We start from the raw sequence: 15,383 nt of genomic DNA, 5'->3' as shown, positions 1-15,383 counted from the left end.
CAAGGTTATCCAGAGCGAACGCATCTGTAGTAAATATTTACAGTTGGAGGAACTTCGGATCCGAGCTGAGGAGCTAGAGCCCGAGCTGCAGACATTGCACCACATCAACGAGGGGGAAAGTTACCTGGACACTTCAGTCCAGGAGGTGATCTCACCCTCAGATTAGGTCATTCAAATTTGGTCTGTGATCAGGTGTAATGCAGGTGAGGCAGGTATGGCGACCCAGAAGGTAGCGTACAAGGACCTTTGGCCCCTGTAATTGTTCAACAGTTACAAGGTTCTTGCAAGCTGTGTGGACGAGAGCAGGGACTCCAGCTGTGTGGACGAGAGCAGGGACTGCAGGGAGGATGAGAGAAGTGTCCACGGCTATGTGGTGCATGGAATCATTCAAGTGGGGGAAAGAAATAGGAATGTAGTAGTGGCGGGGAAAGCATAATTAGGGGAACAGATACTGCTCTCTGTAGCTGTGAGCGTGAGTCCCAAAGGCTGTGTTGTCTGCCCAGTGTCAGGGTTAAGGACATCTCCTCAGGGCTGGAGAAGAACTTGTCGTCATCCATGTTGGAACCAACGGCATTGATAGGATGAGAAAGGAGGTTCTGCTGAAATAATTTGAACAGTTAGGAGCTAGATTAAAAAGCAGAACCTTCAAGGTAATAATCTCGGGATTACTACCTGAGCCAAGGGCAAACTGGCATAAGATAAATAAAGTCAACGAGTTAAATGTGGGCTCAAAGATTGGTGTGGGAGGAATGGATTCCAGTTCATGGGGCACTGGCAATAGTACTGGGGTAGAAGGGAACAAAAACAGAATTACCTGGAAAAACTCAGCAGGTCTGGCAGCATCGGCGGAGAAGAAAAGAGTTGACGTTTCGAGTCCTCATGACCCTTCAACAGAACTCGTTGAAGTTCTGTTCAAGGGTCATGAGGACCCGAAACGTCAACTCTTTTCTTCTCCGCCGATGCTGCCAGAACTGCTGAGTTTTTCCAGGTAATTCTGTTTTTGTTTTGGATTTCCAGCATCCGCAGTTTTTTGTTTTTATCTCTGGGGTAGAAGGGAGCTGTTCCAGTGGGACAAGCTTCACTTGAACTGTGCTGGGGCCAGTATCCTGGTGAACCGAATAACTACGGCTGTAGAGAGAACTTTAAACTAAATAGAGTGGGGGAGAGCTCTGGAGAGGGGATATGTAGGCTTACAAAGCAGAAGGATGTGGCAGCTTTGCAGGGCAGCTATTTAGGTAATGATACCCAGAGTGTGACAGGAAGGGACAAAGTGTAAAACTTAAAAAAAAAAACAGCAAAAAATAGGGTCAATGCGGGGGAAATGGTAAGAAAGCAAAATTAATGGTTCTTTACTTAAATGCCCATAGTATTTGGAACAAAATAAATTAATTAATGACACAACAGGACAGGCAGGACAGACCCAGCAGTCAGGAGGGAATTGCCCTGGGAGTCCTCAACATCGACTCCGGACCCATGAAGTCTCATGGCATCAGGTCAAACATGGACAAGGAAACCTCCTGCTGATTACCAAGTACTGCCCACCCTCAGCTGATGAATCAGTGCTCCTCCATGTTGAACATCACTTGGAGCAAGCACTGAAGGTGGCGAGGACACACAATGTACTCTGGGTGGGGGACTTCAATGTCCATCACCAAGAGTGGCTCAGTAGGACCACTACTGATTGAACTGGCCAAGTCCTAAAGGACATAGCTGCTAGACTGGGTCTGCAGCAGGTGGGGAGGGAACCAACAAGAGGGAAAAACATAATTGACCTCATCCTCACCAACCTGCTTGTTGTGGATGCATCTGTCCATGACAGAATTGGTAGGAGTGACCACTGCACAGTCATTGTGGAGACAAATCCTGCCTTCACATTGAGGATTGTTGTGTGGCACTACCACCATACTATATGGAATAGATCTAGCCACTAAAGACAGGGCATCCATGAGGCCCTGTGGGCCATTGGCAGCAGCAGAGTTGAACTCGAACACAATCTGTAACCTCATGGCCCTACATTTCCTCACTCTACCATTACCATCAAGCCAGGGGATCAACCCTGGTTCAATGAAGAGAGCAGGAGGGCATGCCAGGAGCAGCATCAGGCACATAGCTAAAAATTAGATGTCAACCTGGTGAAGTTATAACATAGGACTACTTGCGTGCCAAACAGCGTGCATAAGCGGCAAGTGATAGACAGAGCTAAGCAATCCTACAACCAACGGATCATATCTTAGACCTGCAGCCCTGCCCCATCCAGCCGTGAATGGTGGACAGTTAAACAACTCACTGGAGTAGGAGGCTCCACAAATATCCCACCCCCAACAATGGGGGAGCTCAGCACAAGATAAGGCTGAAGCACTGGCTACAGTCTTCAGCCAGGGGTGCCAAGCGGATGATCCAGATGATCCTCCGGATGTCCCCAGCATTACAGATGCCAGCCTTCAGCCAATTTAATTCACTCCAAGTGATATCAAACAGATGAAGGCACTGGATGTTGCAAAGGCTATGGGCCCTTACAATATTCCGGTAATAGTATTGAAGACTTGTGTTTCAGAACTTGCCACATTCCTAGCCAAACTCTTCCAGTTCAGCTACAACACTGGCATCTAGTTGGCTTTGTGGAAAATTGCCCAGGTATGTCTTGTGCACAAAAAAACAGAACAGATCTAACCTGGCCAATTACCTCTCCCATTAGTCTACTCTTGATCATCAGTAAAGTACTGGAAGGCGTCATCAACAACGCTATAAAGCAGCACTTGCTTAGCAATATCCTGCTCACTGTGGCCCAGTTTGGGTTCTGCCAGGGTCACTCAGCTCCTGACCTCAGGAGCCATGGTTCAGAAATGAACAAAAGAGCTGAATTCCGAGGTGAGGTGAGAGTGACTGCCCTTGATATCAAGGCTGCATTTGACTGAGTATGACATCAAAAAGCAGTAGCAAAACTGGAGTCAATGGGAACCAGGGGAAACCCTTCACCATTTGGAGTCATACCTACCACAAAGGAAGATGGTTGTGGTTGTTGGAGGTCAGTCATCTCAGCTCTAGGACATCACTGCAGGAGTTCCTCAGGGTAGAGTCCTCGGCCCGACCATCTTCAGCTGTTACGTCAATGACCTTCCTTTCGTCTTAAGGTCAGAAGTGGGGGTGTTCGCTGGTGATTGCACAATGTTCAGCACCATTCGCGATGATTCAGATACTGAAGCAGCTCAAGTCCAAATGCAGCAAGACCTGGACAATATCCAAGCTTGGGCTGACAAATGGCAAGTAATATTTGTGCCACTCAAGTGCCAGGCAATGACCATCTTCAACAAGAGAGAATCTAACCATTGCCCCTTGACGTTCAATGATATTACCATCTCTGAATCCCCCACTATCAACATCCTGGGGGTTACCAATGACCAGAAACTGAACTGGACTAACCATATAAATAGTGTGGCTACAAGAGCAGGTCAAAGGCTAGGAATCGTGTGACAAGTATCTTGCCTCCTGTCTCCTCAAAGCCTGCCACAAGGCTCAAGCCAGAAATGTGATGGAATACTCTCCACTTGTCTGGATGAGTGCAGTTCCCACAAAACTCAAGAAGCTGGACACTGTCCAGGACAAAGCAGCCCGCTTGATTGGCACCACATCCACAAACATTCAGTCCTTCCACCACCGACAAGGACAAAGGCAGCAGGTAGATGGGAACACCACCACCTGGAAGTTCCCTGCAAGTCACTCACACCCTGACTTGAAAATATATCACTGTTCCTTCACTGTCGCTGGGTCAAAATCCTGCAACTCCCTTTCTAACAGCACCGTGAATGTACCAACACCACATGGACTGCAATCATTCAAGAAGACAGCTCAACATCACCTTCTCATGGGCGACTAGAGATGGGCAATAAATGCTGGCCCAGCCAGCGAAGCCCACATCCCGTGAATGAATTAATGAAAACAAATAGAGGTTAGTGGGTATGATCTTATAGCCGTGATGGAGACATAGTTACGGGGAGATCAAAGTTGGGTACTAAATATTCAAGGTTATGTGACCTTTCGAAAGGACGGACAGGAAGTAAAGGGTGGTGGGGTAGCTTTGTTAATATGTGATGGAATAAGTACGATAGTAAGAAATGTTCGTAGATCGGAAGCTGTAGAATCCTTTTGGGTGGAGGTAAGAATTAACAAGGGGTAGAAGACATTGGTGGGAGCAGCCTACGGGCCCCCTAACAGTAGTTATGCTGTAGGACAGATAATACATCAGAAGATAATGAGGACATGTAAAAATTGTTCATGGGTGACTTTAATCTTCATGTAGATCGGGAGAATCAAACTGGGAGAGGTAGCCTTGAGCAAGAATTTATAGTGTATTTGGGACATTTTCCTCGAGTGGTTTCAACCAGGGATCAGGCTATTTTGGATCTGGTAATATGCAATGAGGCAGGTTTAATGAAGTGAATAGAGTGAAAGATTCCCTTGGAATCAGTGACTATAACATGGTAGAATTGAGCCTTCAGTTTCAGAGTGAGAAACTTGAGTCTAAATGATTATCTAAGGAAAGATATGCGGGCATTGGAGGCTGTGCAGAGAAGGTTCACTGGGTTGATCCCGGATATGGAGGGATTTTCTTATGAGGAGAGGTTGAGTAGGTTGGGCCTGTACTCATTGTAAACAACTGTGCTAAATTTACATGAGGGTAATTTCAAAGGAATGAAGGCAGAGTTGGCTGGAGTGGACTGGAAAGGGGATTAGCAGAAAAGAAAGCTGATGAACAATGGCAGGTGTTTGAGAAAATAGTTCATGACTCAAAGCAAAGATATATCCCAGTGAGAAAGAAGGATTATAGGAAGGGGATAAACCAACCATGGTTAACCAAGGAAGTTAGGGATAGTATCAAATTGAACGAAAAAACATACAATGTGGCAAAGATTAATGGTAAGCTAGAAGATTGGGAAAATTTAAAAACCAACAAAAGATGACCAAAAAAATGAGGGAGAAAATAAACTTTGAGGGTAAACTGGGAAGTAACATAAAAACAAACAGTAAGAGCTTCTTTAAATATATAAAAAGGAAGAGAGAGGCAAAAGTGAACATAAGCCCCATAGACAATGAGGCTGGGGAAATGGGGAACCAAGAAATGGCAGAGGGGTTGAATAAATACCTTGCATCAGCATTCGTGGTAGAAGACACTAATAGAATTCCAAAAATACTAAATAATCAAGGAGAAAAGCCGGGGGTGGTGGGGTGTGGGGTAGGAAATAAATACAGTAACTATCACTAGAGAAAAAGTACTAGGGAAGTTAATGGGCTAAAGGCCAATAAGTCCCATGGACCTGATGGGTTGCATCCTAGGATATTAAAGGAAGTGGCTACAGAGATAGTGGATGCACTGGTAGTAATTTTCCAAGAATCCATAGATTCTGGAAAACTCCCAGAAGATTGGAAAACTGCCAATGTAACACCCCTATTCAAAAAAGCAGGGAGACAAAAAAAAACAAGTAACTATAGGTCAGTTAGCTGAACATCTGTCATTGGGAAAATGTTGGAGTCTATTATAAAGGATGTAATAGCAGAGCATTTAGAAATAATATAATCAAGCAGAGTCAGTATGGCTTCATGAAGGGGAAATCATGCCTGACAAATTTATTAGAACTCTTTGAGGAGATAACTAGCAGGATAGATAAAGGAGAACCAGTAGATGTAATATATTTGGATTACCAAAAGGCGTTTGCTAAGGTACCACACATAAGGCTACTTAATGAGATAAGGGCCCATGGCATTGGGGGTAGTATATTAGCATGGATAGAGGATTGGCTAACTAATAGAAGACAGAGGGTGGGATAAGGGGGACATTTCAGGATGGCAACCTGTTACTAGTGGAGTGCCACAGGGATCAGTGTTGGGGTCACCATTATTTACAATATCTATTAATGACTTGGAGGAAGGAAGTGAATGTACTATCACCAAGTTTGAGCCTGATGCAAAAATAGGTGGGAAGGCAAGTGTTGAGGATGACACAGTCTATAGAGGGATATAGACAGGTTAAGTGAATGGGCAAAAGCTTGACAGATGGAATATAATGTGGGAAAATGTGAGGTTATGTACTTTGGCAGGAAGAATAGAGGAGCTGCATATTATTTAAATAGAGAAAGACTGTAGAAGGCTGCAGCACAGGGATTTGGGAGTCCTTGTGCATGAATCACAAAGAGCTAGCATACAAGTTCAGGTAATAGGGAAGGCAACTGGACTGTTGGCCTTTATTTCAAAAGGAATGGAGTATAAAAATAGGGAAGGCTTGCTAAAACTGTACAAGGCACTAGTTAGACCACACCTAGAAAACTGTGAACAATTTTGGTCCCCTTATCTAAGGAAAGATATACTGGCATTGGAGGCAGTCCAGGGAAGGTTCACTAGGTTGATACTGGATATGGAGGGATTTTCTTATGAGGAGAGGTTGAGTAAAATGGGCCTGTAATTATTGGAGTTTAGAAGATTGAGAGGTGACCTTATTGAAACACCTAAGATGTTGAGAGGTTGTTTCCCCTTGCAGGAGAGTCCAGGACCAGAGGACATAATCTCAGAGTAAGGGGTTATCCATTTAAGACCGAGATGTGGAGGAATTTCTTCTATCAGAGGGTAATGAATCTGTGGAATTCTTTACCGCAGAGGATTGTAGAGGCTGGGTCGTTAAGTATATTCAAGGCTGAGATGGACAGATATTTAATCAGTAAGGGAATGAAGGGTTATAGGAAAAAGTCAGCAAAGTGGAGTTGAGAATTATCAGATCAGCTATTATCTCATTGAATGGTGGAGCAGACTGGATGGGCTGAATAGCCTATGCCTGCTCCCACGTTTTATGGTCTAGGAGTAATAGAAGCATAGGGATGTTAATCAATGGTCTGATGGAAGTTTTTGAAAATTGCAAGACCTATATCAAGGTGGAGGAGTTTCAGAAAACAGTGCCTAAGACATCAGAAAGTTTTGTCACCAAAAGTGAGCGGTTTGGGATTCGAAGGACGCAAAAATCTGAAGAACAGAAGTCTTGTACTAGCATAGACTGTGTTAGGGAGGCAAAAAGTGGCAAAGCTGTTGATGGAATAGAATGTTGTGGAGACGGGGAAACAGGACTTGGCTTGTGATAGGGAATAGGACAGGGTTTTAATCTTTGCAACTTGTTTTCATAATTTAGTCCTCTTAACCCTGGTAGAATTTGTGCTGTATCCCCTATGAGGTCATTACCCTATAGAGATGTGTTTCCCATAATTTTAGCAATAGAAATCAAGGTAATTAAATTGTAATGATTAGAGCTCATCATTCTAACTTTAGATTGGATTCCTGAAGTTATTCAATTTAAATTTCCAATCATCTGCTCGGTAGCTTAATATTACGCGAAGATGGGTGATTATTATGTTCCACATATAGTGACTGAAAGCAAATAAGCAATAGTACGTGTTGGGAATTGCATTGGGATTAATAGATTTTAATTGAATTTTACTTTGTGTTATAGGCTGTTTTAATAGCTTGCCATGAAATAGTTTTATGTGGAAAATGTCATTTTTTTTGTATTCTACATCTTATATATAAATGCAGAACTCTCTGACTGTACTGCTGCCTGCCCTGCAGTCTTAACTTTTTTATTTTAAACTAACCCTCCTTTGCCAACACCATAAGACGTTGGAGCAGAAGTAGTCCATTCAGCCCATTGGCTAATCTGATAATCCTCAACTCCACTTTCCTGCCTTTTTCCCCATAACCCTTGATTCCCTTACTGATTAAATATCTTTCTATCCCAGCCTTGAATATACTTAACGACCCAGCCACTACAGCCCTCTGCGGTAAAGAATTTGCCTAGCTCACTGTCAACCCATCACAAAATTGGCCTCCCTGATACCACCCATCTCCCAAATTTATCTCTCCCACAAATGCTGTGGCTTATAAAGTATTCTGCAGTGAGTGGCTCATCATCTTCATTTGCCAAAGTCAGAGTTAATTGTATATTAATTTACTGTTTAATTGTATCAGGCATTAACTGGGGATTCATCTATATGTAATGTGGCTAGGGTATAGCTCAATTACCTGACTCATCAATTCCTCACCACAAGGCACCAGTCAGAAGTGTGCTGGAATGTCCTCTACTTGGCTGAGATGAGTGCAGCTGTAACAACATACAAGAATGAGTACCATCCAGGATAAATCAGGCCACTCGATCAGCAGCCCATCCTGACCACAGGGAATCTGGTCAGGGAGGTTTTAACTGGAAACTCAGTCACCTTCACCCCGGGGACCCTTGCACCGAACCCAGAGCCATTGCTACCGGACAGACCAAGAGGGAACGGCAGCCAGACCCCCTCACCCGAGTCACTGATCCCTGACCTCCTGGTGCTGGAATCGAGTGGACCAACTTCAGAGCCAGCCACGACTTCCTGGTCCTGGTGGTCCCTGAACCATAACCAACGGCATAGTGACCCAGCGGTGGCAGCAACCCAACCCGGCCATTAGGAGGTGGTAACAGAGTCAGAATGCATGAGGTGGAGTGGCATTGATGAGACACTCCAGTGGGAGAGAGAGAATAACAGACACCAAGGGGATGAGAGAGAGAGAGAGAGAGAGAGAGATACATGCACAGACTCCAAGGTGGGGGTTGGGGAAGCAGGTAGTGGTGAGGGAAAAAGAGAAAAACACTGTAGCTGGGTGGGGTGAGAGAGACTGTGAGAGTTGGGAAGTGGGGTAGCTTGTGTCCTTACACTGCTCCTGACTAATAAATTGTTAAAGATTTTGCCTCTTTTAAAAGCTGTGTTATATTGGCTCAGTGAATATTGACATCCCCTTTTAACTATGCAAACTAAGCACTTTATTTATTTATTGGATCATTGTGCAGTAGTTGTAGTTAACGGTGGAACAATGGTCTAGGTGTTAACCTCTTTTGCAATGGTGGCTTGATTAGTTCTCTCAAATTAGACTTGATATGCCTGAAGAATCTTTTTTTGTATCCTTTCTGTCTTAATTCAGTAAAAAGGATATTAACTGCCTGGTTGAAATCTTCTAGCTTTGTACGTAGCTGTGACCTCACCAGTTAACTGAAGAAATGAACAAGGAACCCCTGAAAACATAGGACTCCCCTCCAAGTTACATAACATCTGATTTAGACATATATCGGTGTTCTTACATTGTTGCTGGATCAAAATCCTAGAACTCCCTACCAGATTTCACCATGGGAGTACCTTCATCACATGGACTGTGGCAGTTCAAAAAGGTGGCTCACAATATCTCGACCAACATCCAGGGATGGATGCTAAGTGCTGACCTTGCCAGTGAAGCCCCACTCTATGAATGGGTAAAAACAAGCTGCCAGACATTGGACTCTTATTCCTTTTTCTCTCCCTTCCCTTTTCCCTCAACAGGGTATAGGCAGAGATCTTATTTTACTCTGCTTTTTGCCGCCCCTCGACAATGGTGGAGAAAGTTCTGAGAGTACCTGTGGAAATGTGTGTGCTCCATTTGGGCCTAATTCTTCAATTTTTTTTTTACAGACTTATATTGGAGATATTCTAGTAGCCATCAATCCTTTCAAGTACTTGCCATTATATGAAAAGTCGGTAGGTATTAATTTTATAAAGGGTACATAACTGGAATTTTAATTAAATGATATCCTATCGTATGAAGCTGATGCTTTTAAACTTACATTGTGCTCATTAATATTCATATGTGGGTATGATCTAATTTTACATGGAAAAACATGAATGTAGCTCATCAAAGCTTTCACGCCATGTTATTGCCAGTCTTTTTTGTTTTATTTACAAAGTAATACATTTTCATATGATAGGGAAGAAAGTTGAATCCTTTTAAACCATTGGATGCATCCCAAAAGTCAACTCTTACATTTAAGTGGAACTTGTGTAAAACAGAGGGAACTGCCTCAAGAAATTTGTAGCATCAAAATTGATGTTCATGTAACTGCATGTGAAAATTCAACAGAAGTTTAAAAGAATTACTGATTTGATTGTTCAGTTCTACATGATTGAACTGTGCCAAATGGCTGATATGGCATAATCCTTCATTGTAATTATAATAAAGGCAGGATGTGACTCTTGGAAAGATTGATATTTTTTGATTTGTATTGGCATGTTTTGAAGCATGTCTCCAAGGCACAGAAGAAGGTAGCCAGGTGAAAAGGCAGTGTGAGAGAGCCTGGGGAAGGAGAGCAAGGAGCAATCCAGAGTCGAACAAATGAAAAGTTACATACAAGAGTTTTTTGCCTTGAGAAGATCTATGGGTAAGGGTGGGGTGAGGCTTTCAAGGAATTTTAAAATGAAGATACTGATCCTGCACTCATTTTTGTTTTTGGCACAGAAAATTGACATGCAAGACTTTGATGAGAGAAATTGGGCTGCTGATTTCTGTATTAGCTGAAGCTTGCATAGGACGAATTCAGTGAGCCCACAATGAAAGGATTGGATAAATTTATCCTTGCTGTTGAAGGCATATAAGTGTTGGCCAAAAAAAGATGGTTTCTCTTTTGCTGAAGTGGATTTTGAGTCGTTGAGTACTTGATACCAGAAAGGTGCCAACAGCATTGGAGTCACTTGTGGTGTAATAGAATCTTGTGTTGTCAGTGATCCTGTGTGGGTGATATCGCTGTGGAGTAGCATGTAAATTCTCAGGAGAGTGGGATCAAGGATGGGGCCCAAGGGTGATTAAAATAAGAAAATGTGATTATAGCAAGGGGAAAGATAATGCTGTGGAAATAAACTGTTCAGGAGAGGCATTGCAAGTAAACTGTCTACCCAGCATTTGCAGGGGAGAAAGAGGTGTTGAGGAGGGAAAACAGCAAGTACAGGCTCAGTTATGCAGGATGTTGATGCTGTGAATGGGTCAGAAACTGGAACAGGGTTGTCACAAGAAAGGTAAGCACATATTTGGCTGATGGCAATATGTTGACCTTTTAGAAGGGTAAGCTGGAAATAGTGCAGTAGGTGATGGTGGTTTTGAAAGGGATTTGAATGGTGCCAGCACAAGCTTCAATGAAGATCTTACAGACCAGTGAAATAAACTGTGTGCTTCCTACTTCTCATGTTTTGTCACATCCGTGATGGTGATTGCCAGGCATTCTCTCATAGGTATGGACGATAAATCTTTTATTTGCCAGTAAGAAACCCTTTTTGCTTTGTCACATGATTTATTTTCTGTGCTAGATGATTGGACCTAATCAACCTAAGACCTAGTCACCTAAATGGCAACCAGTTACATTGTAGTATTTTTATGAAACCAACAATAATATACGGTTGTAATTACTTGTGTGTTTCTGTTTGTCAGGAAGCCGAAAAGTACAAAAGTTGTTCAAAAAACAGCCTACCACCTCATATTTTTGCAGTGGCTGATCGTGCATATCGATCAATGTTGGGACGCTTAGCCACTGGCCCCAAGAGCCAATGTATAGTCATCAGGTAAGAATGTATCATTGAAATTGTATTATAAAATCATGTGCTTAAGTGCATTTGGCCTAGTCCATAAGTTCTACACCAGATGGTGTTGCTCATTTTTAATCTTTCTTTAAGAGGAAGAAAGCAAGTGACCTGGAATCTAAAATTTACAATTTTCTGGTTTCCAACATTCCTTTTATATGATTTCTGAGTTATAGGAGTAACGTTACATTAAAATATTAGTTTGACTTCTGTTGGGACAGTAAAAATAGAACTTTTGCATTGTTGGTGTGAATGAGTGGTTTATGCCAGTATTGAATGCCAGAGAGTAAATATTGTAGCACAACCAATCATAGTAATTATCGTTTTTCTGGGTGACATTTTATAGTATTGCACCTTGTGTGGGTTGGTACTTTAACTCTGTAACATCTGGGTGAGACATTTGAAGACTTGTGTCTTGCCAAGCATGAAACCTCTGGTTTCTTGTAGCGAGCGCCAATGGGATTATTTCAAAATTATAAATTTGGTTTTGGGGAAACGTTAATAGTACATTTCCCCTCGTTACCTTGCTCAAAATTAGCTTTCTTTTAATGTTTAATTTTTTTGAAGTTGGAATTTTTTTACGTTAAATTGAGTAATCTGATAACTTTGTATTGAAGTTCATCTTCCACTCTTGTATAAATCTGTTAGGCTTTGTACATTACAATGACAGTTTATCAAGCAACAAAGCATAGAAATCGTGAAACCGTGTCCAAGATTTTCTGTTGTCTGCGCCGTTTTGAAGGGTATTTCTCGTTCCCCTGAAAGACTTTTTGCCATTAATTCACCTAGCCACTAACACACTGAAGTTTCATATATTTCTGTATATATTGGTTATTAATAATTCATACTCTCTGGAATCCTAATACTGGCTAGGTAAAACAGAAGTTGGAGATTATACATGCATTTTACTATTTCGTTTGAACCAACAGTGGGGAAAGTGGAGCTGGGAAAACTGAAAGCACCAAGCTTCTGCTGAGACAGATCATGGAGCTCTGCAAAGGAAATTCTCAATTGGAGCAGCAAGTTCTTCAGGTAAGAAAGTAACAACTGCAAGTTGTTTGACAAATTGCTACCCCTCCCCAAAGAACAAAGTCCTTTGGTTAACTTTCACTGAGAGCATTGTTGACAAATTGAAATTCCCCCTGTATTCTAGAAGAAAGCGAGCATGTAGTAAAGACATGTCGATGAGTTAACAAGCACTGTCAACTTTTCACTTATGTATGTTCCTCAATTATTGCCTTTCGTTAGGAATGATGTTGATCCAGGTTCCTGTGTTAAACTTGTAAGGAGGCTTGCCTGATATCAAATTGTGGTGTGTGATTGTGCATTCCATTATGATTAGAAGTACAAATTATGTCACTCAGTGTTCTTCATGTAGGTAGAGAGTTTGCAGGGATACTATTTCCTATGGTCTTTAACAAGGAATGAAGAAATTGTTTTTTTTTTGGTCTAGTTAAATGGAACAACCACTGTGACCTGAGGAGAAACAAACTGGTGTGAAGCATTCATTGTGGCTAAAAGCAAGCAACAAACTAAACTAAACTTGTAGAAAAATTAAAGAATTGTTGTTTGTGGATTGGGAGCCACATGCAGCAATTTGCTTTCTTGTGAAGTTTCAAACTAACCCTCATCGAGTGGGATTTTTTAGAAAAGCTATCTGGAATTAGTATCTAGTATCTGTTTGGCTAATTGTTTCAGTCTTGTTTACCTACCTTCATGATTACTTACCTGGTTATGTGACTTGACTTGGTGCAAAAAGTTGAAACCCTCAAATGTCACATCAGTGGCATTTCCCACCAAAGTGTTGACAATTTCAGCTGCATTTTTGATGAGATGCTGACTAGAGATCAGTTTCTTGGGATGAACAAAGGGAAAATTGGAGGGAGAGTTGTCACTAGTCCACTTGAGCTAGGTGAATAGATTCTTGTGACTGCTGTTGCTCTCATTTGGGAAAGTTGGAAAAGAGGAGATATATATATATATATATATATACAAACACCAGGAAATAAATGCCAATGCCAAATAAACACATTTTCCTAAAGTAGTGAATAATGATTTAGAATTTCTTTACAACTTCCCTACTCCTCTTAACCTGAAGGTGCAACACTTTGGGATACAATTTTAGTCATTAGCTGCCATGTCTAAGTGGGTGCTCGTAATGAGGGAGTTCAAGTAGGGGATGCTTAGAAGCTTTTTTAAAATTCATTCATGAAATGTGGGCTTCACTGGCTGGGCCAGAATTTATTGCCCATCCCTAGTTGCCCTTGAGGAGGTGGTGGTGAGCTGCCTTCTTGAGTCGCTACGGTCCATGTGGTGTAGGTACAACCACAGTGCTGTTCGGGAGGGATTTTGACCCAGTGACAGTGAAGGAGCAGCGATATATTTCCAAGTGAGGATGGTGAGTGACTTGAAGGGGAACTTGCAGGTGGCAGTGTTCCCATTTATCTGCTGCCCTTGTCCTTCTGGAGGGTACTGGTCATGAGTTTGGAAGGTGAATTCCTGCAATGCATCTTGTAGATGGTACACATTGCTGTTACTGTGCATCAGTGATGGAGGGAGTGAATGTTTGTCGATGTGGTGCCAATCAAGTGGACTGCTTTGGCTATTTGAATGTGGGAGATATCACAGCTGAGCCCAATTCCAGCTTCACCAGACTCTGTACATGTGCACTTGTATAGCAGAAGAACAAACAAAGTGATGATTTTCTCTGTTCCCAGCCCAGAATACGGAGGCAAATTGTAGCTTGATTGTGACTCCTGCTGAAAATCTCTAACTCTGAACAGGGCTAATAATTTGCAAATGTTGAGTGATCTGTTGTGTATTTCCAGAACTGGCTCAGTTATACGCAGTCCACACAAGCTAAGCAATGTATAGGATACTTTTTTGGGGGGATGGATGGGGGACAGCCGAAACTGAGGAGGATGCTACATAATCCTTTGCGTTTGACAGTTTCAAAGGCTTTTGAGGTCAAAGGCGGCCAAGTACAAGGGTTGGTGCTGTTCCCTGCATTTCTCTTGCAGTTGCTGTGCGGTGAAGATCATGTCTGTTGTACCCCTTAGTGAGTGGAAATGGCATTGTGACTCTGGGAGGAGCTCTTCAACCACAGGGAGAAGGCGATTGAGGAGGATCCTCTGCCTGCTCCATGATGGCATGCAAGCCATGATTCTGACCAATGGATCCACCACAGACCCAATCCATGTTTGGACCTGGGTCAAACAAGGCTGTGTCTCACCAACGTTCTTCTCGATCTTCCTTGCCGCAGTGCTCCATTTCACCCTCAGCAAGCTCCCCGCTGGAGTGGAGCTAAACTACAGAACAAACGGGAACCTGTACAACATCCGCCACCTGCAGGCCAGATCCAAGGTCATCCCATCCTCTGTCATTGAGCTGCAGTATGCAGACGATGCTTGCCTCTGCGCACACTCTTGAGGCTGAGCTCCAAGCCATCGTCAACACCTTCACTGAAGCGTATGAGAGAATGGGCCTTTCGCTAAACATCTGTAAGACAAAGGTCCTCTACCAACCTGCCCAATCCCTGGTTATCAACATCCACGATGAGGCCTTGGACAACGTGGACCACTTTCCATACCTTAGGAGCCTACTGTCAACAAGGGCAGACATTGACAACTAGGTTCAACACCACCTTCAGTGTGTCAGTACAGCCTGAGGAAGAGTGTGTTTGAAGACCAGGACCTCAAACCCAGCACCAAGCTCATGGTCTACAGAGCGGTAGTGATATGATAGGCACCTCAAAACTCTGGAAAAGTACCACCAGTTCTGCCTCTGCAAGATCCTGCAAATCTATTGGCAGGATAGTCACACCAATGCCAGTGTTCTCACCCAAGTCAACATCCCCAGCACCAAAGCATTGACCACGCTCGATCAGCTCCACTGGGCAGGCCACATCATCCGCATGCCTGACACGAGACTCCTGAAACAAGC

General features: G+C 42.9%; 1 protein-coding gene across 1 annotated transcript in view; it reads left to right on the top strand.

Annotated features, from left to right (window-relative positions):
* LOC121283382 (myosin-IIIb) overlaps positions 1-15,383 on the top strand; it is a 167,815-nt gene that overhangs the window by 14,234 nt on the left and 138,198 nt on the right. The window contains exons 2-4 of the mRNA XM_041197943.1: positions 9,510-9,575; positions 11,293-11,423; positions 12,371-12,473. Coding sequence (XP_041053877.1) covers positions 9,510-9,575; positions 11,293-11,423; positions 12,371-12,473 — 300 coding nt within the window. The remainder of the gene's footprint in view (positions 1-9,509; positions 9,576-11,292; positions 11,424-12,370; positions 12,474-15,383) is intronic.

The sequence above is a fragment of the Carcharodon carcharias genome, chromosome 1 (assembly GCF_017639515.1).
Source record: "Carcharodon carcharias isolate sCarCar2 chromosome 1, sCarCar2.pri, whole genome shotgun sequence".
In the NCBI taxonomy this organism is placed as follows: domain Eukaryota; kingdom Metazoa; phylum Chordata; class Chondrichthyes; order Lamniformes; family Lamnidae; genus Carcharodon; species Carcharodon carcharias.
This window is presented reverse-complemented; position numbering and strand designations above follow the sequence as displayed.